The sequence below is a fragment of the Euleptes europaea genome, chromosome 2 (assembly GCF_029931775.1).
Source record: "Euleptes europaea isolate rEulEur1 chromosome 2, rEulEur1.hap1, whole genome shotgun sequence".
Lineage (NCBI taxonomy): Eukaryota > Metazoa > Chordata > Lepidosauria > Squamata > Sphaerodactylidae > Euleptes > Euleptes europaea.
The window spans coordinates 21,738,767-21,765,195 of record NC_079313.1 but is presented as its reverse complement, the minus strand read 5'-3'; the positions used below and the strand labels follow the sequence as shown (position 1 = coordinate 21,765,195).

Genomic DNA, 26,429 nt, shown 5'->3' with positions numbered 1-26,429 from the left:
CATCGCGGTGTCATTCATCATCTTTTTCTGCTACATACTAAAACTCTCCCATTTACTCGTTTGTGAAGAGATCTGTCGTGGTGGCAGACTAGTGATCATCCTTTTCTCTTTAACAAGAACTGGTGTCTAGCCTCCAAAGTGTGCCTTTTAGGGGAGAATAGGCCAGTTGTATGCTAACCAGAGGATTCTGAAATAGCATCTTCCACTTTGGATGGTGAAGCGGGATCTGCCTGCTATCATGGATTTCTCAAATCCTGGCCAAAGGCGCCATCTAGAGAAATGTGTGGTACTAGAGCTTGAACTTCCTCTTAAAAGAGCCAAGCTAGAGGTGATAATCTCTTTGTGGCTGCCTCAAAAGGCTGCTGCCATTTTAAAACTATCACCCCTTTTCAGGTGCCAGAACAGCCGAGGCCGAGCTGTTTTGGCACTTGATATGGTGCATTGGATGGGAGAAACAGGGTAAAAGACCTACCCTTGAGGCTCCTGCTTTATGTTTACTAGAACTCCACCAGCTTGTCTGCACAGTCATAGGGACCGGGGACCTGTACAGTTTTAGAGAATATGTCTGGGATTCTGAAAGAACCGCCAGCTTCTACTGCGTGGCCCCAGCCAGGCCTTGCTTGGCCCTCTGCTCCAGGTGTCAGAACAGCGAGTGTGTGTCCTTGGTCGGGTTTCTGAGAAGCTATTAATGACAGGCTGGGGGGAGGCCGGTCCCTGAGCGAATTAAACAATTAACATGAACAAACAGCAGCGCTTGCGCAGCAATTTCTCAAGCCGTTTGAGCTGTGCTGGTCACTTTCACGGCGCAGACACGTCATAACCGGACCCAGGGAGTTGTGGGAATTGGCGCTAGGTTGTAGCCAAGTGGGTCCCCCCCCCCCCGAAGGACTGATTAATCAAATCTTCACACGTTGCACACTTTTATCTGGGGCACTGCTCACCTTTAGACATTGAAGAAGTTAAACATTTGGTTTAAGTAAATGTTTCTGGAGACTATTTTTTTAATTATCACATTTTTATCACACCATTCAAGGGCAGCCTTCCTGGTACCCCCCATTCTATTTTGCTCTCACAGCACCCCTGTAAGGTAGATAACACTGAGAGACTTCTACAGCCCCAAGATTATCCTGTGAGCTTCATCACAGAGCAAGAATTTGAACACAGGCCTCCATTCTCCAAAAATCTAATACTATCCATGACATTATGGGGTTGGATCCTATCAAAGATTTCCACTGACAGAAGGTGGGATTTGGGATGATTTCCCTCCCTTGATGCAGCCCGCCAATTCCCCTGCTATGCTGGTTTGGTGGTCTCCTGTCCCCTGTGAACAGAATTTCAGGGGGCATTTTGGGTTGCGGTGGGAGGGGGAGGCAAAGAAAGAGCTCCGCAGAGGGAAGCTCTTCCATTGGTGGAAATATTTGGCAGGATCAAAGCCTGTGGTCCCAGATTTTTATACACATGTGTAAAACTGTAATGTGAGAATGAGACAAACTGTGTCAGAAAACACATGCATTATATATGTACGACTTTTGAGAGATTTAGGACTGGCTGCAGCGCCATGTCTGGGATAACTGCCACCTAATGTGTGAAACGGGCCCCACTCTTTTTGTATTCGTGCCTTTTGAGATTTCAGTAGGCCCTTTAACTACAGAAGTTGTGGACCTCGCTAAAGCCAGCATCAGACGCATCTTGCAATCGAGATTCTCTGTTTTGTTTTTGTTGGGTTCCTATAGCATGGGGGAGTCCTTTTGGTCCTTTGGAGCTTCTGGGTGGACGGGAGTATCTGCAGGCAGATTAAAGTTGGTGGGTTGATGGCTGGCCCCAAATGAAAGGTTCATGAGGTCAAACGGCAAAGGTAAAACAAAGGTAGGTGGTTTGTCCGCAGACAAAGCTTGTAAGGTGTGCAGATAACGAAGCTGGATGGCAGCCGGGGTGGTGGACAGTATCTCAGCAGCACGCTTCAGGGATTCAGATGCAGCCCTTTCTCCTTCTGCAGCTATCACCTGGAATACAAGGTCATCAGAAGGGGTTTTCTTGTCATATCTGTATTGTATAGGAGTTTAGAAGCTCTGGACTTTTGATTAGACTTGTGTTGTGGGTTCCACACTTGGAGCTCAGTTCTCAGGGGCCCCATGGAGACTGGGGGGCTTGAGTCTCCCCCAATAACATTTCCCCAACTAGAAATGCCCCCAAGGAGCAGCCATTTGCCCCACAGGGGAAACTTTACATGTAGCCCTTGGTACACACAGATTTCCTCAATAGGTCAAATAGCCTCTGAACGCCTGGGATCTGAGTTCTGAGCATGGAGCTGGCAGCATCCATCTGATCAAAACTCCTCATGAGGGACATATGGACTTTGCGATATAAGAATCAGCCTATGATTACAATATGGGCAGTCCTTTGCATTGGGTATTATGGCTGCAAGTTGCTTTGCTCTAGCATACATTGTAATGGGAAATAGGAGCAAGGGACTATTTCAATAATAATCTCAAAATATTATAAACTCAGGACTGGTTTGTATAGGAATCAGAATCACAGAGTTGGAAGAGACCACCAGGGTCATCTAGTCCAACCCCCTGCACAATACAGGAAATACTCAACTACCTCCCCCCACATACCCCCAGTAACCCCTGCTCCACGCGTTAGCATTGAGCATGTGAAGCTGCCTTATACTGAGTCAGACATTTCAAGGTAAGTATTATCTGCTCTAATTGGTTGCAACTTTTCATGGTCTCCAGTAGAAATCGTTCACGTCACCTACTATTTCTTGATCCTCGTAACCGAAGATGCCAGTAATTGAAGCCAGGACCTTCTGTAGGCCAAACCGATTCTGTACCACTGAACATTGGAACTTAATGGTGATCTGACCAAGGAGGCTGGTATGAAAGGTCACCAGGCATGAAAATGCAGGGCACGAGGGTGTCCTTACCTTCGCTTTGGCCTGACGCTGGGCTTCCGCGTGTACAGCCAGGGATTGCTGAAGCTCAGCTGGCAGTCGTACATCTTTTCTGAAACAGAAACAGGCATCCTGGTGACAGCCTGCAGTCCCCCAGTTAGGAAACCACGTGAAAATTCTGCATAATGCAGCAGTTGAGTTCAGGAACAAAGCTCGGACGCTCAGAAGGACACTGCTTCCATGGCTAACCTGCTGTCAGAACAAACCAGATGCTTACTTTGGGTACTGGACCACAGGTCAGTGGCTGCAGGGTTCATTCACTGCTGTCTTTTCAAGGCATAACAACACAACTCCAGTGGCACCTTAACACGTTAACATTTATTTCATTATTGGCTTTTGCGAGTCACAGCTTGCTTCTTCAGATAGATATGTGAAGGGAAATCATACGGGGCATTATTATTACGGGGAAATTATAGGAAATTACAGCCCTACCTACCTCACAAGGTGTCTGTTGTGAGAGAGGAAGGGAAGGAGATTGTAAGCCATTTTGATTCTCCTTAAAAGGCAGAGAAAGTTGGCATATAAAAACCAACTCTTCTTTTTCAACCTTCAAATTGTGGCCAGAACTATCTTACAGTTAAGATGGTTATGAGTAGTTAGCCATAGCATTCACTTCTTCACTGGAAGGAGGGAGTCTGGGACCAAAAACACACTTGGCCAGTCGAAGAAGATAGCTCAGGTACCTTTGTATTACACTTTGGGCTATCTAGAGGCATAAGCAGTTTACAATACAATCGTAGGTAGAATTATTCCAGTCTGTGCCCACTGAAACCAGTGGACATAGACTGGAGTAATTCTGTTTAGAATTGCACTATTAAAAACTTAGTGGAAGGTGACTGGACAGCCAGTTGACTGTGCCCTCTAGATTCTTGGTAGTTCCATGTGATAGTGTGGTGATGCTGATTTAAACCAGAGGGTTTAAGCAAATGCTCCCGGCTATTAATCACTTGTTTTCACTTACAAATGTAGCACAGTCAGGAGAGGGATGTAGTTGGGCGCCCCTGGAAGGAGGGAGGGGCTCTCCAAAACTGATGGATGTCCTTCTGTCCAGAGAAGTGCCCATCCAGATGGAGGATTTGAAGGCAAAAAGCAGGGATAGCGGTTACTTAAGAAAGCAGAATTAAAAAAAAACCCTAATCCTTTTTCTTTCCTACTATTTTGTTACTATTTCTACACATCAATGTATTTCATACCTACATTTCAGTCTGCTCCATCTTGATCCCCCATTGGCAGGTAACAGCATCCACAGCCACCTGGAAGGTGGAATAAGGAACTTAAAAATATTTGACACTTTCAGTGGGAGGTTGACTTCTCAGGCTTCCTCCACTGTAAAGTTATTCGGAAATGTTGAGTATTTGGTTATCCAAGAAGAAATGTAGATATTTTGTTATTTTATTTGCTTTGTTTGTAGTTCACCTTTCCCACTGAGACTCAAGGCAGATTGGACAGTGTAAATCAATGCAATCAATAGAATAAGACATCTAGTAAGCAATATAATAGGACTAGGATTACAGAAACCTAAAAAAAGCACAACATATTAGACATGGTATGTTACACAATGCAGAAAATGGTATAATGTAAGTATAAAACAATGCAGTGAGCACAGGATAATGCATACAGCAAACAGATAATACATACTAAACACTCAAAACAGACTATATAATACTTATACTATTCCTGGCCCATAGGGTTGTCAACTGCCTGAAAGGGAAAAGCCCTACATCTTTAACAGATGGGATGTTACTCACTGGGTAATGTTATTTACTCCCATGGCATGAAAAATTTTCAGCTCCCAATTACCATAACTGTGTGTATGAGTAAAGTGCCCTCGAGTCGCAGCCAATTTATAGCAACCACTGGTGGGGTTTTCAAGGCAAGTGATTAAGCAGAAGTGGTTTGCCATTGCCTTCCTCTGCAGAGCCTTCCTTGGAGGTCTCCCAAGTACCGATCCCACTTAGTTCCGAGATAGGGCTATACTATACCATTCCACATCCCTGCCACACATTAAGCATCTATTAAAGGGACACGACATATTTCTCCAGTCAACCATATCCAACCTGACTCTTTAAGTAACACTAATAGCTAGACTTTAGCCCTCTATGGACCAGAAAAAGGCAACTTGTTGAGAGCCTCATCACTTCCTTGTCTTTCTTTTGAACTAAAAAGCAATCTGTGGATGGAGATTACAAGATTGGCACAGTTTTATGAGCCAACATCTACCTGGCCAGTAAGCTTGCTCTATGCCCAAACAATCTCCCCCCCCCGCCAGATGAATAAGTGAAAACGCTGGGTGCTCGAACTAAATGATGCCTTGGCTGCAAAAGATCCCTGGCTGTGACCTCCTGGATTGGGGCCAATCAAAAGTACCCTGGGTATGGTTTTTATGTCCACTCTCTTAACCCAGATCACCTGGTATCTCATCGAGGGGGGGTGTTTTAGTATGCTACCTTGTTGACAGTGGGGGATGCTTTTTATAGGATTTCTCCCCAACAGGTTGGGTAAGTTTAAAGTAGTTGAATGTTGGAGGTCAAGGGTCTCTAGTAGGCAGTGAGCCTTAATAGGAGCACATGGGTACTTTCACTCACATTCGCCCCCGGTCTGTCTCGGGTGTTCCTTGGAGTTATGCATGAGTTTTCTGTCCATTAGAGATGACCTCGCTGCCAGACCTCACAAATCCCAGGACTTCCCGTTCCTCTATTAACCTGATTCTTCCTTTTCCCCTGAGCTCAGCCCAGGTGGAACCCCCATACATAAGGCAAAGTGTGCAACACAGAAGCTTGGGGGAGTGACGTTTCTCTCACAGATGGCACTACAGCCAATTTTGAAGCAGCATTGTCAAGGGGCAGGGATGCAAATGCTTCCTGCTTCCAGGAAGTCCTTTCTGAGCTGAAGAAAGGGTTTTAAAAATGAGGCTTGGGTTTCTCCCCCCCCACACCGGGTTGCCAACCACCAGGTAGTAGCAGGAGATTTCCTGCTATTACAATGGAGCCCCAGCCAATAGAGATCAGTTCCCCTGGAGAAAATGGCCGATTTGGCAATTGGACTCTATGGCACTGAAGTCCCTCCCCTCCCCAAACCCTGCCTTCTTCAGGCTCTGCCCCAAAAACCTCCCGCCGGTGGCGAAGAGGGACCTGGCAACCCTATCCCCCCATTCCTTTTAGAGAGCTCCATTTTTAAAATGCTTTTTAAAGCAGCAATTGCGTTTCTGTGTGGGGTGGTGGCTTTTATCTCACAGTAAGCACTACAGCCAATTACAAAACAGTGTTTCAAAGGGCGGGGACTCAAATGGTTCCTGATTTGAGCTTGGAGACTGCTGGTGCATAGATTCACAACAGGAAAGTGTGGGTCCAATGAGTAACGAACCTCAGATAAAACTCCCATGCATAAACAACTAGATTCATTTCCAGTAGCACCTTAGAGACCTTCCCCTAAATAAAGGGGGGCACTGAATTTATAGCCACACACTAGAGGTGCCTACCTTAGTTTTTCAGTCCCCAGTGCAACCCCTAGTCCCCTGCTCAGCAGCCTTGGCCGTGCCCACCTTTATTTCCTGGCCAATGGTCTTCCTTTCCATGAGGATTTCTGTGAGGGATCGATGCGCCAGTGTACGCTTTGCGATCATCTGCACCAGTAGCTGGACTGCGCTGGAGAGGTTGGCAAGGGTGGTCATGAGAAGCATGGCGTTTTCTATTCGATAGTAGCAGACGGTGTCTATTTCTAGACTCGCCATGTCTTTGGTTATGACCTAGGGCATGCAGAACATGTTATCCGTGATTATCCAGTGGGTAACTGATGAGGGAGGGGGTTAGTGATGCTGGCAATGAGATAGTATGGAGGAAATCAGGTGCAGTTGCTCAGCAAGGCTAAGCATTCACCATCATCTTCACGTGTTAATACAAGACCTAGCATTAATTTTGTTTAGATACGACTGGAACCGGGGAGGAGGGGAGGCTGTGATGCTTATGACCCAGCTTTACAGGGGGACAACTCACTAGTACTTAGGATGAAACTACACACGATGGATTAACCAGGTGCATTTATCAGCTTGCCAGATCTTCATCCCAAACCCCGTTCTCTATGGTTCCCCCCCCAACCTGTAGAGGGGACACAGCTGGTGACCAGAGGCAGGGCTTTTCAGTGATGGCACCCCTGTTGTGGAATGCCCTTTCACCTGAAGCCAGACTTGAGGCCTACCCTGAACATATGAAGTTGCTTTATACTGAGTCAGAGCAATGGTTGTCAAAGTCGGCGCTGTCTACTCTGAGTAGCTGCAGAGGCTCTCCACATGACCTGATGCCTGATCCTTTTAATTGGAGATGCCGGGGACTGAACCTGGAACTCTGTGCCCTGCGCCACAGCCCCCATTCTGTTAGCATTTAGGTACCAGGCTTCAACATTTATGTCCACCCAGGCTTTTAATAGAAATGTTATCCCGTCTTTTGGTTGTTTTATTCATTTTGGCCTGTTTCCCCACTTGCCTGATGGTTTCATGGTCTTGGGACTCTTTTTATTCTGGTTTATAAATATAGATGGGGATGCCGCTACTCTTGGTGGATTTATTTATTTCATTTGTACCCCGCCTTTCTCCCCAGTGGGGACCCAACGTGGCTTACATCTCTCTCCTCCCCTCTACTTTATCCTCACAACAACCCTGTGAGGTAGGATAGGCTGAGAGAGTGTGACTGGCTCAAGGTCACCTAGTGAGCTTCCATGGCATGAGTGGGGAATTTGAAGCTGGGTCTCCCAGATACTAGTCCACACCATACCAGTAAATTTGTTTCACTCGTTTTTTTAAATGCTATGTTGTGTATTACCTTTACGGCCTTTTATGCATGGCTGTTGCCCTTGCAGTCACCGGTCCCCCCGTCTACTTCGGGGCTTTGTTTGGATTACGCACGCATTTTCCAACCATCAGAGGTTGCCTCACTCTCGCTGCATGTTTCCACGTATTTTGCCTGCATTTTCTGGATACTGGCTAAACAGCATCCAGAAAAAGTAGAGAAAACACGCAGGGAGAGCGAGGTGACCTCTGATGGTTGGAATATGCATGCATAATCCAAACAAAGCCCAGAAGTAGTCGAGGGGTGACCGCAAGGGGAAAGGCCTGTACCCCCCCCCCCCCGCCCATGTTATTAGCAACCTAGGTTTGCCAGGCCCCGTAGCTCCACCGGCGGGAACTTTCCGGGGCCATGGCTACGGTGCACGATGCGCCTACGTCACTTCTGGGTTTACCTGGAAGTGACGCAGACGCTCTAGCAATCTCGGGGCAAAACTCTATGGTTTCCACACAGTGCCCGCTGGTCATCAGCTGGCCGGCAGGCAGCCCGGTGGATCGGCGGGATTTTACCCGCCACCACCGGGCACTTGGCAACCCAATAGAAACCTCAAGTAGGTATTGGGGAGAATAAATATTCTAAAGATATATTAGCCCTGCACATGCAAAATGGGGAGGGGTTTTTCCCCTGTATTTTACATGCAAAGGGGTGCATGGGTGTGTGCATGTGGATACCTTTCTGTATTCTATTGTTCAGTACTGTTCTTCTCCCCTGCCTGGCTCCAATACAAGAAGTGAGCAGGACTGGAAGAAAAATGTTGTAAGCAACAAAGTAGGGTTGGGGAGGGATCAGGGTCACAAATCAAGGTGCACTAATTTCTGTGTAAATTGTGGACCCCCTCCAGTTCATATGTGAATGAGGTAAATATACATGGCTGCTCCTACCTCATGTGAGACCCTTATAGCATTTAGAGAGCTCTTCGCATACACCATAAATCCTTAAGACAGCCCTATACCTTAGGCCATATTCCTTATGTTGCAGTCTGAGAATTTAGTGACCTCATGGATGAAGTGAGGTTTCAGTTGGGGACTTCCTGCTTCATGGAAATTTAGAATCACAGTATCTTTCTTCTACAATATTATCTAGCCAGCAAGTGCATCAAATTTCCTGGTTCCCTATCCCTTTTCCTCCCACAAATGTGTTCATAGCCCAAGTTGGCTGTGACTGGACTGATGTACCTCATAGAACGGAATCTCTAAGGTTTTGAGGCGAAGATCTATTTTGTGGTAGGTGTCCAGGCAGGGAAGGAAAAAGAACAAACCTATTTAGGGAGGGAAGAGAACAGCAGCACATGAAAATTGGATGCCATGAAGTAAAATCATTTCTACATGCCAAAGCTATTGGGTTGTATGGACTGAAAATTCAGATTTTTACGTTAAACAGGAGTCAGGTGATAACACTGTCAAACAGCAGAATGTGGAATGCCACAAGAATAAATTGCCCATGGTGTGAGAAAATACAGACACACACACACACCTCTTTTGTTCCGCTGCTATCTCCGGTTAAAGAGGTCTTTTAGACGTCTAAAGTGCTACAAAAATCTTTCAAAGTCTGTGAACAGAAACAGCTGTGAGATGGATGTGTTGCACTGGGCATAGAGCCTTCTCTCATATCTCCCTCACGCTCTGAAAAAAATTGCCCACCATCCATTCCAGACCTTTCTATTCCATGTAAAAGACACTTTGGCCATATTTGCATGGTCAATTTTGATGCTCGTCCAAAGTTCTTTTTAAAAATGCTACTTTAAATATGCCTTTTTACGGTCCTGAGGCAAAAGGAGACGTTCCACTACCCCCACTTGCCTGCTCCTTTGTTCCTGTTTGTAAATCCATTAGCATATGCATAGCCTTCATTGTTTTGCATTGTTCCTTGAGGGAGATTCTTCAAGGCAAACACCAAAGGTTGCATTAAATGTGCTCTTTTGTAATGCGAAGTGGTATGCACTGGCTTCGCAGTCACTTCTGGAATGACGGTTCAGCATGCAAAATTTAAAAAAAAATATGCGGGACACTTCAGCCTGGAACGCGCTGCTAATTACCATGCAAAAATGTCCTTTGAGTTGTGCTAACCGCTCAGTCATGTTCATTTTTGAGGCGCATGAAGACAATAGTGAACTCCCTGTGACTGTATTATAATTGCCTTTATGCAGTGCAGTCCCAAACAGTGTTACATCTTTGTAAATCCATTGAAGTCCATGGATTTAGGGGGTGTTAACTCTGTTTAGGATTGCACTGATATACTGTATAATGGATTAAGGTGGCAGTAAAAATTTTGCCTCTTCCTAACCATTCTGGCAGATACATCACTGCAGTTCCTGCTTCCTGCAGCTTAGAAATGAGGAAGCGGGAGATTTGCCTAACTAATGATTTCATCAGCATGACACACTCGAACTCAGGACCTTTCAGGTCTAAGGGATGCTTCGGTGTGTTTCCACCCCGTGTGTCAGTCTGCTAGGCAATGCTTGAAAGAAAGAGAGACACACAAATTGAAAAGTTTGGAAAATACTACCGGAAGCCCCCAAGGTATTGCACCCTCCTCAGTGTGGGTTTTGTAAGAGCTTGCCTAAATAATAATTGATGGAGAAATGAATCAGAAAAGATGTAATGAGCATCCTGTTGTACAATCTTGTTGTATAATCTCAGTACAAAATCTAGAGAGGCCCATAGGGTTGCCAGCTCTGGGCTGAGAAATTCCAGAAGATTTGGAGGTAGACCATGGGGAGGATGAGGCCTGGGATAGGGAGGGACCTCAGTGGGGTATAATGCTATACATTCCACCCCCTGAAGCTGCCATTCCCTCCAGGGGAACTGATCTCTGTAGGCTGGAGATCAGCTGCAATTCCAGGAGATCTCCAGGCAACCCTAAGTGAGGAAGGCCAGCTTTCTTATTGTTGAACTCTTGGGGGGGTGTCTCGTTTTATGCCCCCCCGGCATCCCGCCTGTGCAACACATGCACCAAAACAAAGACATGTATGTCACTTACTGATGCTGTGTGCCAGGTTAAGGGCTCTTCCTCCATACTCACCAGGCCCTCTGGGCCTTCCACGAAGAAGGCGTCCAAATCGAAACAAAACGGCGCGCTCATACTCCCTCACAATCTGTCAAGGGAAACTGAGATTAATGATGGGATTTGTAGGGAGGGGGAAAGTGGAGCCAAGTATACCATGTGGAAATTTCCACTTTGGGTAGGCCTACCAAAAGAAACAGCCTTCATGTGCAAAAGCAACGTGCAGCTCAACGTGCAGCAACGTGCAGCTCTTCTTTTTTAACAACATGGGAGGCTAAAAGTCTCATCCAGAGTTATGCCCCTCTATGTCCACTGAAGAGTGTAACTCTGCTTAAAATGGTTCTGTAACTGACCCCCGACTCACCATCACTGTTTCATCTGTTGTATGGGGGGAAGTCATCCACTTGTTTTTTGACTGCTACTTAAGTAGCGAGGGAAAAACAAGAGTAGAGGTACCTAAAATGTACCTCTACATTGTGATGTGTATTTAAATTACTCTCCATCACAGGGTAACTACTATTTACAATAGGGGGTTATACAAGTAAATGTGCAAAGAAGAATTGTCATTTTTTAATTTTAGCTCTGGGTTCATGGTACAGGGAACAAAACAATGTAATGGGGAAGGTCCTCGAGTTCTGAAGATCTGCAAATACATAAGCGAGAGGTCGTCAGGATCTGGGCATAGCGTCTGGCTAACATGGCTGTTGGCATGGTCTGAAATCTGATTGACGTAAAAGCAACTCTGAGCTTGAACGCAGAAATACTGGATAAATAAGGGGCTCTTTCATGGTTCCTACTAAATAACTTAAACCAGGGGAAAATTTTAGACTGGGAGATTATTTGGTCATCAGATGCGGCATCGCACCTAAATACCAGTCCTGCATAGTACAACCTTTTTTTAATTATTCACCTGTGTGAATGTTAGTAACATATATATGGCAGAAGAGGGAAGGAGAACTCTTGATTTTACATTCTAAGTACCAGAATCTTTATAGAAGAGTTGGTTTTTATATGCTGACTTCCTCTACTTTTTAAGGAGAATCAAATCGGCTTACAATCTCCTTCCCTTCCTCTCCCCACAACAGACACCTTGTGAGGTAGGTGGGGCTGAGAGAATTCAGAAAACTGTGACTAGCCCAAGGTCATCCAGCTGGCTTCCTGTGTAGGAGTGGGGAAACCACCCAGTTCACCCGTTTAGAGTCTGCCGCTCATGTGGATGTGTGGGGCATCAAACCCGGTTCTCCAGATTAGAGTCATAAGCACTACACCACACTGGCTTATAAAGCCCAGATGATTGAGGCCAGTTTGCAGGTTCCCACATGGGGGTCCCAGGGTCACCCTGTCCCACTGCATTGGTCTTCATTCACACTAAATATCCTTTGTTATAGGCATTTGTGCCTGAGAAGATCCCATCCAGTCCTTGCAGAAGACTTGCTTACACAAAGGGGTAAGAGTCCAAACTTTGCTCCTGTACCTTTCTACCTATGGGAGCTACAGATCGGGGGTTGTACATGAACTATCAACACCTCATTGGTTCTCCCTCTCTGAATGCCTTTACCTGCATGCAAAACCAGATGGAAACAGGAAATGTGATGAGGATGGCAAGGAGAGAGAGGAGGACAAGAACCCACTCACAAAAGCCCAGGTCACCAGACTTTGTACCTGCAAAAAAGGGTAAAGAGATGACAACAGATTAAATGAGAGAAAGCCCCCCCCTTTCCCCCAACCTGGGCAACTGTTTTATTTCTGGCAATCTCAGAATTATTTAGTTTGCTGACTTTTTAGGGTTGCCACTCTACAGGTGGAGCCTGTAGATCTCCCGGAATGATAACTGACCTCCAGATGAGAGATCATTTCCCCAGGAAGAAATGGCTGCTGTGGACTCCATGGTACAATACTTGGCTGGCATCCCTCCCCTGCCCAAAGCCACCCTCCTCAGGCTCCACTCCTAGAGTTGGCAACTCGGTGTTGTGACATTCTAGCAGATTGGGGGGGGGGGGGACCCTGAGGATGGCGACTGTTTGCAGAGGGGAAGGGCCTCAGTGGAACACGACCGCCACAGTATTTATGCTCCAAAAAAGTCATTTTCTCTGAGGGGAACTGATCTCTGTTATCTGGAGATCAGTTCCATTTCTGGGAGAACTCCAGGCCCCACCTGGAGACTGGCAACTGTATCCACTCCCACATTTTCAAACATTTCCCAACCCAGTGATGTCAATCCTTGTTGAAATGCTGAATCATGCATTTGATGAAGTGAGCTCCAGCTCACAAAAACATGCTGGAATAAACTGTGTTAGTCACTAAGGTGCTGCCGCACTCCCGTTTCATTTTGGTTCCCCAAACACTACCATTTGACGTTACTGTGAAATGAACCTAAGCACAAAACAGTACACACACACACTGATTCCAATCCTTCAAGAGGTATAATTCTGAAACTGCTACCGAGTCATAGATGGAGGCTGATGGATAAACATAACTGACACTACATACAGGCATGCATACAGACTTTTCCACTCCTAAGTAAATCTATGCAATTGGGATGAATTGGAAGTGTGGCCAGCTATGTCACTGTGCACACAGAATGATGCTTGTGGACACAGGCTCAGAATGCAGATTAACTTGATGGGATACCTCTGCTCCCTGCCGCGCTGTTTCTATTAGACGATTTTTCTCTCCAGATGGTGTTTTACTAAACATAATCATCATCACAGAAGCCCTCAACCGATCGAAGCAAGATAGTATGTTGCTCGAGACCCATTCTGAGGTGTAACACTTAAATGTATACTTTGTTTCTTCCACCCTGGATTTAACTGCTTCCGCTGGAGGGTTCTGACAGTGCAATCCTATGAAATGGATGATCTTAGACTGGAGTAACCCTCCTTAGGACTGCACTGTTATGTACCATTTAGGAACAATTTGCTCTCATGGTAGATGCAGAGCTGTTGCAAGAATTTGTCATAAGGTGTCTACTTGGCGTTTTCCCCATGAATGCCCCGCTCCTGTTTCTATTCAGCACCTTTGCCAACAACATTACAATGGACATTATTTTTATGACTGCAGGATTGTGTGACTGAGGCATGGATATCCGTGATGTGGAACCGTAGCCTCTGCCAACCTACACATCCTCTCTCCCCCATCCATCCCCTGGGCAGGACTTAGTTAAAGAAAGCAGTTGATATTCTAACATTGTGCCCAACTGTTTCCTTATTCTTGGTCTGCTTGCGCAGTTGGGACAGGATACTCACATGCAACGGCATTATGTTGTCAATTGTATTTAAATGTTACTAGGGAGATAGCCAACAGGGTACATTTGCCAACCTCCAGGTGGAAATCTCCCGGAATTACAACTGATCTTCAGAGATCATCTCCATAGGACAAAATGGCTGCTTTGGAGGGTAGACTCTAGCACAGGGGTGGGAACATCAGGCCTGGGGGCCGTTTAAGGCCTGCGAAATCATTTGGTCTGGCCCTTCATTGGTCCTGGGGCAACTGCCTGCTTGGGGCTTGGTTGGCTCATTTTTAAGTTGATAATTTTGTATGGCCTGCGAATGATGTTATAAATATCCAAATGGCCCTTGGTGGAAAAAAGGTTCCCCACCTCTGCTATAGCATATGCCCTGCTGAGGTCCCTCAACTCCCCAAACCCCACCATCCCCACTCCTCAAATCTCCAGGAATTTTGCAAGCCAGAGGTGGCAACCCTACAACAGGTGGTTAGCTGGGCCTCAGGAGGAAGCAGAAAGTTCAGGCTAGGGATGCCAGCCTCCAGGTGGGAACTGGGGATCCTCTGGAATTACAGCTCCTCTCCAGACTACATAAATCATTCCCCTGCAGAAAATGGTTGTTTTGGAGGGTGGACCCTATGGCATTGTATCCCACTAAGGTCCCTGTCCTCCCCAGGCTCCATCCCCAAATCTCCAGGAGTTTCCCAACCTGGACCTGGCAACCCTTGTTCAGGCTCTGGCAATATAAGTGTTCTCCAGCCAAGTCATTGCTCTCTCCAGCGACCCACCTATTCTTCTGCTGTCTCCACGCACCCTTACCTTCCTCCAGTTTCTCACTTTCAAGGAGGGCCATCACCTCCATTTCTTCTTCAAACGACACCACATCATCCACATCCACCACCGTGGAAGTGTGAACTGGGTTGTCTGCCTCAAGGCTGGTTTTGGTCTCCTTCTTCGCTTTCCTCCTGCCAGACTCCTGTCTCTCTTTGCTGGCTTTCCAGTTATGTTCCGCCCTCACCTTCTTCATGCCTGGAGCTGCCTTCTCTCTGCTTCTCCCACGGGTCTCCTTAGAAGAGCTCCGGGACGTTTTTTCCATCCTTGTTTGATGAAATGTGTTGAGGACAGGGCAGCTGAGACAGCACCTCTGCATGAACATGTGGGAGGTTGTACTGTCAGGCAATTTATCCTGTCCAAAAGGGAGGGATGAAGAGCAAAAGGTTCTCCTGTAGGAGGGTCCTTGTTCATGCACAATGGAATTGCTAGATGGAGCAGTCTGCTGCACATTTCAGGCGAGTAGTTAGAGTAGTGGGTGACAGCAAAAGCCATCGCCCTGCAGCAGCTTCAAAGCAAATATATTGTGGTCAGATTTTTCACAGGATTAAGCCTAACTTCTGAATGAACTGCTTCTATTTGTGCCTGAGTTCCTTCACGTTTGTCTTAGGTTGGAGCCATGGCAAAAGTCACTAACCCATGTCTTCTGTCCCCCTCCTTTTTCTCACCATGATCATCAATAAATTAAAACATATCATGTGACATCAAATGACAGCCAATGGAGTGCAGAAACTTGTAATGCAGTGATATTGCAATATTTTCTTACTAGATGTTATACAGCAGAGAGGATGAGGAGAGGAACTAATGCTACTTTCAATGGCAATCTCTGTAGCTCTAGTTTTCAGCATCAGTGCTGAACGGGGCAGTCAACCAAAGTTGACTGCAGGAACACCAGCCAACCTTAGCTCTCCTTAAGCTAGACCAGACAAAGAACATAGTTGATCTATAAAATGCATACTATAGACTCATACAGCCTCATTGGCCTCAGGGCCGTGCATGGAAGGGAGAGGGGGTTTAACCTTTCAAGCTTCACTAGGTTTTGCTATTTGAAACCATTTTCTCTGCATTCTTAGCATTTTAAAGGAGGAAATACATATTTTTAAAGAACACCGCTTTTCTCCCTGTTAAGTGCTAATAGCAGAGCTGGGAAGATTTATATACCAAAAGTGAGCGGAGGTTGACACGTTAACCCTGCTTTCTCCCTTAGAATGTGATCTTTGTCTCCTCCAAGACCTTATAAAGTACTTGTCTTCAACACTGTGTGCATTTTAAATATATACAAGCAGGGGATCCACAAGGATTTGCAGGGGGTATCTCATTTTCTTATGTATCCCCCCCATCCTCTTTCCTTCCTCCTGGCAGCCCTCATATTATCTCCCCTTCCCATTCATGCTACCTTTTATCTACTCCCCATCTATATTTATTATTTATTTACTTCAGTTATACCCCACCTTGATTTCTGTCAGTAAAAGGCACTAAATAGTGCTAAATAGTGTTTAGAGTAGGAACTGGGAAACCAAATTTAAATCCACACTCTGCTATGAAAGTTCACTGGGTGACCTTGGGCCAGTCAGAAATCAAGGCTTGAAAGCTGGCGATATTGTTGTGGTTGCCTACCAACCCCCACACTGGCCACTGCAGAGGACATTAATTTCTTAAATGTACAGGTGCTGCTTAGGGTTGCCAGCTCTGGGTTAGGAAATTCCTGGAGATTTTGGGAGTGGAACCTAAGGAGGGCAGGGTTTGAGGAGGAATCTCAGTGGGATATAATGCCATAGAGTCCACCTCCCAAAGCAGCCATTTTCTCCAGGAGAACTGATATCTGTAATCTGAAAACCAGTTGTAATTCTGGGAGATCTCCAGCCACCACCTGGAGGCTGGCAACCCTAGTGCTGCTTCTATTATTCTGTGTGTGTGTGTCAGATTTTTCTGCAAACCTAAGGTTCTTTGCAGGTTTGCACAAAGTTCTGCTTTGTCTGTTCATGGCTGCTGTCTCCACATTTAAGTATCCACAGATGGGGTCATGTTGAGAATAAGATATATTGCTATATACACACTCACACATACTGTGTTCAAGACTGAATACATGATTCTGTGCAAAATAGGTTCCAGTACTCTTCCATAGAGCTCCTAGGATGAGTTGCTAGACATTTAGAGCAGCACTGCAACCTGTCAACCACAACATGATCTGGTTCCAGAACTAACACCAGCAGAAAGAAACAAACACTCCTCTTGTACTTAACATAACCCTAGTCATACAACTCAAAGGAACCCAGGATGAGCTTTGCACAAAGTCCCAACGGTTTGGAGGAATGCTAGTTCAATTCTGCTGTACAGATTCCGGCACTTTTGCCACCCTGAGGCAGGGAAGCTGCCCAGGTCCAGGGCTTCTTGCAAGGTCCGCTGCCACTGATTATGTGCCTGCCCTGCTGCCCATCCACCCTAGCCCTGCTCACTTGCTTGAAAGCACTCTGCCATCCGGGCTCCCAGCCATACACGCTGCCCAGCATCATCCAGAAACGGTGGGTTGTACAGACATCTGTGAGTATAGGTGGTGAGTAAGTAAGTAAGTTTGACCAGCCAAAAGTTGTGCATAAAATTAACTGACTTAATAAAATTGCAAAATTAGTATAAATTACAAAATTAGGTAAAAGTCTAATGTTGTGATTTGAGTTTAAAATTCTATTTAAAATGTAAGATTTTAACACAAATCACAACCATTAACTTAGACACCACCACCACACAGTTTGCCCGCTTATACTTACTATCTGACAACTCCTCGACTTTCCAGAGCCTTCTGTTTAGCTAGACTGAATGCTAACCCCTCTATGGTTATGCAGGGCAGGATTTTGAATATACCATACCCAGACAGGAGCTTGCTCTTCTGGCTCCATTGATTCATGAGCTCCTGCCCTCTTGGAATGCCGCTTTTACGAGGAACTTCGATCACATTATATCTCTCCCCTTTTGACATATAAATCTAATGCCTCTGTGTCTGACATAATGCCTTTTTAATTAAGTGTCAGGGATCCCAAGGCTACATTGTCAGTGACAAGGTTTATTTCAGACCTTATATGCCTCAAACATTAGATTTATACTGCTCAAGATCAATGGATCAAGGAGCTTCAAAGGGATAAAGGAAATAATTAACTTAGCATCTTAATATTTCTAAAAACATAGCAGTTAAGTAATTTCTTCCATTCTATTTTTCCGAGTTTTGATTGCAATTGCACAGAATTTGGCAGTTGGGAGCAAAAAGTGTGGAGTTTCACCCATCAGGAGCCTCTTAGTCAGGAATTCTACTGGTTTAGCGGGGAATTCACTGATCAAGGGAGCAATGAATTTGATACGGGCCTCATGATAGAATGAAGCAGCTGTACAATACATGTTCAGTGGAGAGTACAGGTGGTGAGAGGGCCCGTGAGGAGGTGGGGGAAGGATGTATAGGCTTAAGGGTCGGTGGTTGGCAAGGGAGGCATTTATTTATTTATTCCTTATATTCATAACCCGTGGTGTAGTGGTTAATAGCGGTGGTTTGGAGCAGTGGACTCTGATCTGGTGAACTGGGTTGGTTTCCCCACTCCTACACATGAAGCTAGCTGGGTGACCTTGGGCTAGTAACAGCTCTCTCAGCCCCACCTCACAAGGTGTCTGTTGTGGGAGGGGAAGGGAAGGTGATTGTAAACCGGTTTGATTCTGCCTTAAGGGGTAGAGAAAGTTGGCATATAAAAACCAACTCTTCTTCTCCTTCTTCTCAGCAAGCTGGGCTCAGAGCGGGTTACAACAATATGGTCATAAAACATCAATTAAAACATTCTTTAAAGCTTCATTAAAATGCTGTACTCCAATAATAATAAAACAAGATGGCATTCAATAATCCTAAATAGTGGCCATTAGAAAAACCTGGCCAGGCAGTGATCCCCCCATAAGCAAGATGGGGGGAAAGATGGGGAGGCCAGCAACGATAACAATAGAAGGGAATTGAGAGGGGGTTCTGATGGGGGGCCTTAGGCACTCTCTGCCCAGGGCCCCCAAAATCTGGAACCAGCCCTGACTTTTGCATAGTGTCCCAGTTATTTTTTTTCATGGTGTTATATGCCTGTATGGGGGACTGGGGTCATTCTGATTAGTGCCATGTTAGCTGCACTCCTTCATAAAGGTTGGTGGGTGAGAGTGAAAAGTGAGGGAGGTGATGGACCTTCTGTTTTTCTTCTTGAATTCCTGTGTAATTAGAAATCTTTGCTAGTTTGGCTGTTGTAAGCATTTGTAAGCATTAGCTCGTAACTCCTTTGTGTAAACTGCTTTTTTAAAAAAGGAGGCCTTGATCAATCACACCTTGCCTTCCATCCTTCCGTGGTCGGTAAAATGAGTACCGTACCCAGCTTGCTGGGGGTAAAGGGAAGATGACTGGGGAAGGCACTGGCAAACCACCCCGTAAACAAAGTCTGCCTTGGAAACGTCGGGATGTGACGTCATCCCATGGGTCAGGAATGACCCGGTGCTTGCACAGGGGACCTTTACCTTTTGCCTTCTTTAGGGGAATAGTAACTAAAGATGGGAAGGTTTAGGAATGACTAGCAGTGAACTGGGATGTGAAAATGTCCCACTCCCACAAGGCTTCCTTTCCAGGCAGTACCAGAGCACCTCTCTCTCTCTTTCATGCATTCCCAACATTATGAGCTTCTGGACAGATATGATCTTCAGAAGCCTTGCTCTGTTGCTCTTTGCAGAAGACTGTCAGCTCCAGGGAAGGCCTGACGATTTCCTGGAATTACAACAGATCTCCAGACTATAGAGATCAGTTCCACTGTAGAAAGTGGCTGCTTTGAAGAGTGAACTCTATGGATCAGTCTGGATATGGGATGTCCAGATAAGGGATATACCTGTATATTCATTTATTAAGTAAATAGAATAAATGCCCAGCAAATGAAATGAATAACCAGAGCAGAAATTCCCACATTTTGGTGCTGGCTCCTACATGTAATCTATGTATTTATTCATTTGTCGTCTGCCCAGCTTGGAAGCTAAGCAGGGTTGGCCAGTGGCCACGATTAATATTTGGATGGGAAATCACAAAGGAAGGCAGGGGTTAGTATGCAGAGGAAGGCAATGGCAAACCGCCTGTGCTTATGTCTTGCCTTGAAACCTCTGTGGTACTGGGTTCACCATGGATTGGTTGCGACTTGTCGGTACACAATTATTATTTCTTGCTGAGGCTCAAGGCACATTACAGAGCTGTAAAAACTATGCAATAAAAACCAGTACAATACATCCAGTAAACTGGGACTCACAATTAGAGAACAATGAATTAAAGACAGTATAATACATCCAGTAAACAATGTAATATAAGGGGGGGGGGAGGAAAATAATATGGTCTAAAATTTTCACAGACAATTAAAATTAGAACCCTAATAGCCATCTAGAAAATGCCCTCCTTGCAGAATTGTTTTATCACAACTCTATTCCCTTTATAAGCCGTGTGACACTGGAATGGCAACTTTACTGGCTCTTCTTCCACGGTGATTTTTACCAGTTTACCAAAAAGGAGCATGGTCTAGCAGAGGCATGCGCTTGCTACGTTGCACTTTTGTGGATGGAGGCTGTCCCTGCTCCCGATTGCTCCTGAATAGCCTCTGCTATTGAATATCAAGCCAGTCCTCCTTTCTTGGTCACCCTCGAGTCTGACTAGGGTTGCCCTTCGCCACTGCCTGGAGGTTTTGTGGGCAGAGCCTGAGGAGGGCGGGGTTTGGGGGAAGGGAGGGACTTCAATGCCATAGAGTCCAATTGCCAAAGCGGCCATTTTCTCCAGGGGAACTGATCCCTATCGGCTGGAGACCAGTTGTGATAGCAGATCTCCAGCTAGTACCTTAGGGTCGCCAGGTCTCTCTTCGCCACCGGCGGGAGGTTTTTGGGGCGGAGCCTGAAGAGGGTGGGTAGGGGATGGGAGGGACTTCAGTGCCACGGAGTCCAATTTTCTCCAGGTGAACTGATCTCTATCGGCTGGAGATCGGTTGTAATAGCAGATCTCCAGCTAGTACCTGGAAGTTATAACTATAATAAATGGGAGCACGTGGCTTCAAAGATAATATAATGTGAAATATACCAACTGGAAAACAATATTATAGAATATAATAATTCTATTTTTTGGAAAATCCAAAACACAACATATATTCATAAACACTGTTGAAAGCCACACAGAAACCTCACTGGGTCTGAAATATTCTTGAGTATACATGAGCCTTTGTTAAGGCCACATAAATAATTCTTGAATTTATGTTGTTCATGTTTTGTTGTTAAAAGCAATCTGTATATATACACTTTTTTGTTATTTCAGACCCAGTGAGGTTTCTGTGTGGCTTTCAACACAGTTGGTTCTTGTAGGTTACCCGGGCTGTGTGACCGTGGTCTTGGTATTTTCTTTCCTGACGTTTCGCCAGCAGCTGTGGCAGGCATCTTCAGAGGAGTAACACTGAAGGACAGTGTCTCTCAGTGTCAGAGTGTAGGAAGAGTAATATATAGTCAGAAAGGTGTTGGGTTTGAGCTGAATCACTGTTCTGCAAAAAGTATCAAAGGTCATGTGCTAATCATTGTCCTGTAAGTATCAAGATAATGTGCTAATGAGGGTGTGGTATGTTAATATGGAACTCATTAGCATATTATCTTGATACTTACAGGACAATGATTAGCACATGACCTTTGATACTTTTTGCAGGACAATCATTCAGCTCAACCCAACCCCTTTCTGACTATATATTACTCTTCCTACACACTTGACACTGACAGACCCTGTCCTTCAGGGTTACTCCTCTGAAGATGCCGGCCACAGCTGCGGGCGAAACGTCAGGAAAGAAAATACCAAGACCACGGTCACACAGCCCGGATAACCTACAAGAACCAATGAACTCTGACCGTGAAAGCCTTCGACAATATTTTCAACACAGTGTTTATGAATATATGTTGTGTCTTGGACTTTCCAAAAAACAGAATTATTATATTCTATAATATTGTTTCCTTTTCCAGTTGGTATATTTCACATTATATTATCTTTGAAGCCACGTATTATCGTTTCGACTATTCCCAGCGTAGGTATTTTCTTCTTCCAGTACCTGGAAGTTGGCAACCCTAAGCCGGTCAGAATGTCGGGACCTGGCTTCTAGCCATAAAAGACACGTTGGTCTCCACTGTTATTTTTGACAGCATTTGCTGCGCTTCACCCACTGTGGGCCATTGCTGGGTTGAGCCTCCTGGGAGCTGCAAGATTTCCGGGGGGGGGGGAAGGAAAGTTTGCCTAAGGCCTCCGTCGTGCAAAGGTCTTCCCCATCTTCCACCACTAGGGGGCAAACCGAGGACGGAAGCGGCGGCCGGGGAGGAAAGAGCACGTGCGTCTGTCTGGCGGGGCGCTCTCCGGCTCTGCGCGTGCGCAGCCGAGCCGTGTTTGGGAGGCGGGCTGGTCGCCTGAGGAGGGGGTGGGGAGCGAAAGAGGTGCTGAGCGGGGCTTGGCCGTTTGGGATTTAAAAAGAAACGGGTGGTGGTGGGGAGGGGTGAGTAGGGGGGGAGGGGCGAGTGGGACGGGACGGGCCAAACGGGGGCAGTTGGGAATTCATGGGGGGGGGGGGAGGCGGGAGACCACGATAAGTGGTGGGTGGACGGGGGGGGGAGGGGTGAAGCCAAAGAGCTCTGCGGATATTTCGGTCGACTGAGGAGGAGGAGGAGGAGGAGGAGGAGGAGGAGGAGGAGGGGGAAGGGGGCAATTAACTCTATTCATGGAGGAGTTCAGCTCCTCGCTGAGGGGGACCCATTTCAGATTGAAATGGGGGGGGGGTCCCCCGCCAAAAGAATGAGCGTGCCAGGATGAAGTCTGGTTTTTTGCCTGGTCTCTTGAGTGGCACTAGGGTTGCCAACCTCCATGCCTGCCTCTTGGACTTGAGTCCTGGCACAAGCTTGGTAGGACAGCGAGCAGAGGAATTGTGTTTTTCAGACCGTCTGTTAGGGAAACCAAACTCCCCTCCAATGCACAGGGGTGCCAACTGCCAGGTCGTAGCAGGAGAACTGCTAATTCAGCTGATCTCCAGCCGATAGAGATCAGATCACCTGGAGAAAAAATAATTCACAGTGGGTAGCCGTGTTAGTCTGTCTGCAGTAGTAGAAAAGGGCAAGAGTCCAGTAGCACCTTAAAGACTAACAAAAATATTTTCTGGCAGGGTATGAGCTTTCTGAAGAAGTGAGTTGTGGCTCACGAAAGCTCATACCCTGCTAGAAAATATTTTTGTTAGTCTTTAAGATGCTACTGGACTCTTGCATCTATCTATCTATCTATCATGGGATATCTTAATATAATTGACAGCTGTGGCTCACGAAAGCTCATACCCTGCCAGAAAATATTTTTGTTAGTCTTTAAGGTGCTAACTGGACTCTTGCCCGTGTCTGTCTGTCTGTCTATCTATCAATCTATCATGGGATATCTTAATATGATTGACAGCTGTGGCTCACTAAAGCTCATACCCTGCCAGAAAATATTTTTGTTAGTCTTTAAGGTGCTAACTGGACTCTTGCTCTTTTCTACTACTGGAGAAAAATGGCCGCCTTGGCAGTTGAACTCTATGGCATTGAAGTCCCTCCTCAGGCCCCCAAAATCTCCCGCCGGTGGTAAAGAGGGACCAGGCAACCCTACCAATGCAGAGGCATCTGGGAGCTACTTTCCTTTGGGGGTTGGGATAGAGTTGCCAACGTCCAGGTACTAGCTGGAAATCCGCTATTACAACTGATCTCCAGCCGATGGCGATCAGTTCACCTGGAGAAAATGGCCCCTTTGGCAGTAGGACTCTATGGCATTGAATTCCCTCCCCAAACCCCACCTTCCTCAGGCTCTCCCCCAAAAACCTCCCACCGGTGGCAAAGAGGGTTCTGGCAACCCTAAGTGGCAACCTTATTTTCATTGCTCACAATCTGCATCTCTAGATTGCTTTACACCTGTGTTGTGATACGTGTGATGTTAGCAGGAAAGAAGCCGGGTATAGAGCTCTGTTTCACCCTGACCTAGAGATCTATGTGGCTCTCTCAGAAAGACCTGAGTTCACATCCCTGTCAGCCATGATGCTTACAGGGTGACCTTGGAGCAGACACCCTTTCAACCTCGCCTACCTTGCAGGGATGTTGTGAGGGTAAAATGAGGAAAGGGAGAACCACATGTGCTGCTGTGAACTTTTTGGAGTAAGGGCAGAATAAAACTGGATGAAATGTTCCTCCTTTGCATTCTCTCACCTGAACGCCCACTTCTATTTATTCCCTGCTTGTTCCTCAGTGGGAACTCAAAGTGTTTTACAATGTAAATCTCCATTTTATCTAGGGTTGCCAATCTCCAAGTACTAGCAGGAGATCTCCTGCTATTGCAACTGATCTCCAGCCGATAGAGATCAGTTCCCCTGGAGAAATGACAACATTTGAATCTAACAGCAAAGGTTATTAGTAAGATAAAATAATGCAGTTGGGCAGGGATTGTAGAACAGAGTGGAAGAAGAGAAAGAACAGTCCAAGCACATATCTGTTTAAGGCAACAAGATCATCAGTATAGGATAAATTTTATTCCTAATAAAAGTCACCTTCTGAGCTGATCTATTACCCTGCAGCTTTGCTTCTTCTACAAGAATGTCCTCCGGGACAATTCCGTTTTGTGCAGTTTGCAAAATGATAGAAGCGTGGGGCCTTCCTGATAGGATAATGGAGCACTTTGGATTTATGAAAATCCTCTGCTAGAGTGCTTTTGGTCCACCCAGACCCTAGCTGCTTGGGGTGGAAAGCACCACTCGCTTTAGGGTAGTCTCTTTCCCTGTGACTTCATGCCCATCTTCCTTCGTGGGGGCATGTCGCGCAGAGTGAGCTATTGCTTGACAGTGCAAATGGTACACTTTCTACTGCAATTTCAGTACTGTGTTTGCCCTTGTCTGTCTTGAGGTAGCATTCTTCTTGGGTTGTGGGAGACCCTGTTTCCGCCAAAAAACAGTATGTCTTTTCTGTTTTTCTCTCTTAGTATAAACATGTCGGACCAAGAGCGCTTGTTGAGCTCGGTGAAGAAGGAAGTGAGATCACTGCTGACAGCAGTCAAGAGTGGTCTCACCCCTGGAGAGTTAGAAAAAGAATACAGGTCCATGATAGGTGAACAACTTCCTTTTCGTGCACTGGGTTACCAATCTACAATGGAACTGGTGGTGGACCTGCCTGATGTTGTCAGTATGTGCCGTGGTAGAGATGGCAGTGTTGTCCTCAAAGGTGGGTTCAAGTCTAGTCAGTCAACAGTGAGAGGACGTATGCAGATGTCTCGTAATTATAAATGAAAATGTTGAGCTATAATGCTATGTTGGAAAAGTATATAACAGAATCTAGTGAATATAAACAAGTTCATATGAGATTATGTAGTAGCTAGGAAGATTTGATAATGGTCAGTTTTATTACACAAGTTTAAAGTACTTACACTATGAGATTGAATAAAAAGTCAATTTAATGATATAAAGCAATAATCGCATATCATAGGGAAGACAGTAAGAGGGTCACAAAATTCTATATAGTCATCTAGTTGAAGCTTGTTTTTGTATACTTCAGATTTTGTGCATTTATTGTGTTGTCTGTGTTTCTTTTTGTTAATTCAAAAAACAAACAGTGAGAGGACTGGATTGGGAAAGTCCATAAATTCTGAGCTGGTATTTGACAGATGCACAGGGAGGATTTAAGTTGGATGCTGGTACATAGAACTGAATATAGAGAAAGAGTTGTAATTATGACCCGCAGTTTGACACAAGACTTAGAGGCCTGACCTCTTGGATTTGAGGTTTGTTTATTTTTTTTGGACCAGCACAGCTGTAAATAACTTGTCTGCCCGACCATAAAGCTCTCAAAGACTGCTCTCAATGATTTGCTCAAGTTGCTGCAACTCTTCTGTAGTACCTTTTCCATGCAGCCATGCTCCCTAAACAGTGGTTTAATATAAACAATTTTTTAAAAAATTGTTAAGATCAAATCTGCAGCAAAGGCCTTTTATGCAGGGACGTTTCCGGGGCCTCCTTTTGATTATGCATGCCTTTTCCACCCGTCAGAGGTCGCCTCGCTCTCCCAGCATGTTTTGCCCATGTTTTCCAGATGCTGTTTTAGCCAGAATCTGCAAAATGCAGGCAAAATGCGCGAAGAGAGCAAGGCGACCTTTGACGGGTGGAAAAGACATGCATAATCAAAAGGAAGCTCTGAAGCAGTCGGCAGGGGCTACCATGGGGAAACGTCCCTGCATAAAAAACCAAAGAGTATATTTTGATGTAACCTCACGGTATCAGAATTAAGGTATTTCCTTTGCAGAACAAGTTGAGGCTTGGTGTGCACACCCTGACAATAGTATTGTGTGTTTTACTTGAAACTTGGAGCAGGCCAGCACCCAAGAGCCACCAGTGCTCCTGCAGTGCGCTTACATGTGCAGTAGGGATGGAGAGTTGAGTGTTTCCTTTCATACATATGAACCAGTTGCCAGATGTGAGGGGTGGGTGTAGCAGCAGGTAGGAAAGTAGACGCATCCTCAGAAGTGGGAGAGTTCCCCTTT

The 26,429-nt window shown here is 45.7% G+C and overlaps 2 protein-coding genes across 2 annotated transcripts in view; one reads left to right on the top strand and one right to left on the bottom strand.

Moving 5' to 3' along the window:
• Positions 1 to 1,727: 1,727 nt before the first annotated feature.
• On the bottom strand, positions 1,728 to 15,116 carry NPHS2 (NPHS2 stomatin family member, podocin). Its single transcript, XM_056844698.1, has 8 exons — positions 14,840 to 15,116; positions 12,356 to 12,459; positions 10,816 to 10,888; positions 8,970 to 9,052; positions 6,498 to 6,701; positions 4,154 to 4,209; positions 2,930 to 3,008; positions 1,728 to 2,003 (listed from the first exon to the last, which is right to left on the bottom strand). The coding sequence occupies exons 1-8, from the start codon at positions 15,114 to 15,116 to the stop codon at positions 1,728 to 1,730; spliced, it is 1,152 nt and encodes a 383-aa protein (XP_056700676.1).
• Positions 15,117 to 24,885: 9,769 nt separating this feature from the next.
• TDRD5 (tudor domain containing 5) overlaps positions 24,886 to 26,429 on the top strand; it is a 33,996-nt gene continuing 32,452 nt past the window's right edge. Inside the window, exon 1 of the mRNA XM_056845574.1 lies at positions 24,886 to 25,117. Within this exon, the coding sequence (XP_056701552.1) occupies positions 24,886 to 25,117 (232 nt within the window). The remainder of the gene's footprint in view (positions 25,118 to 26,429) is intronic.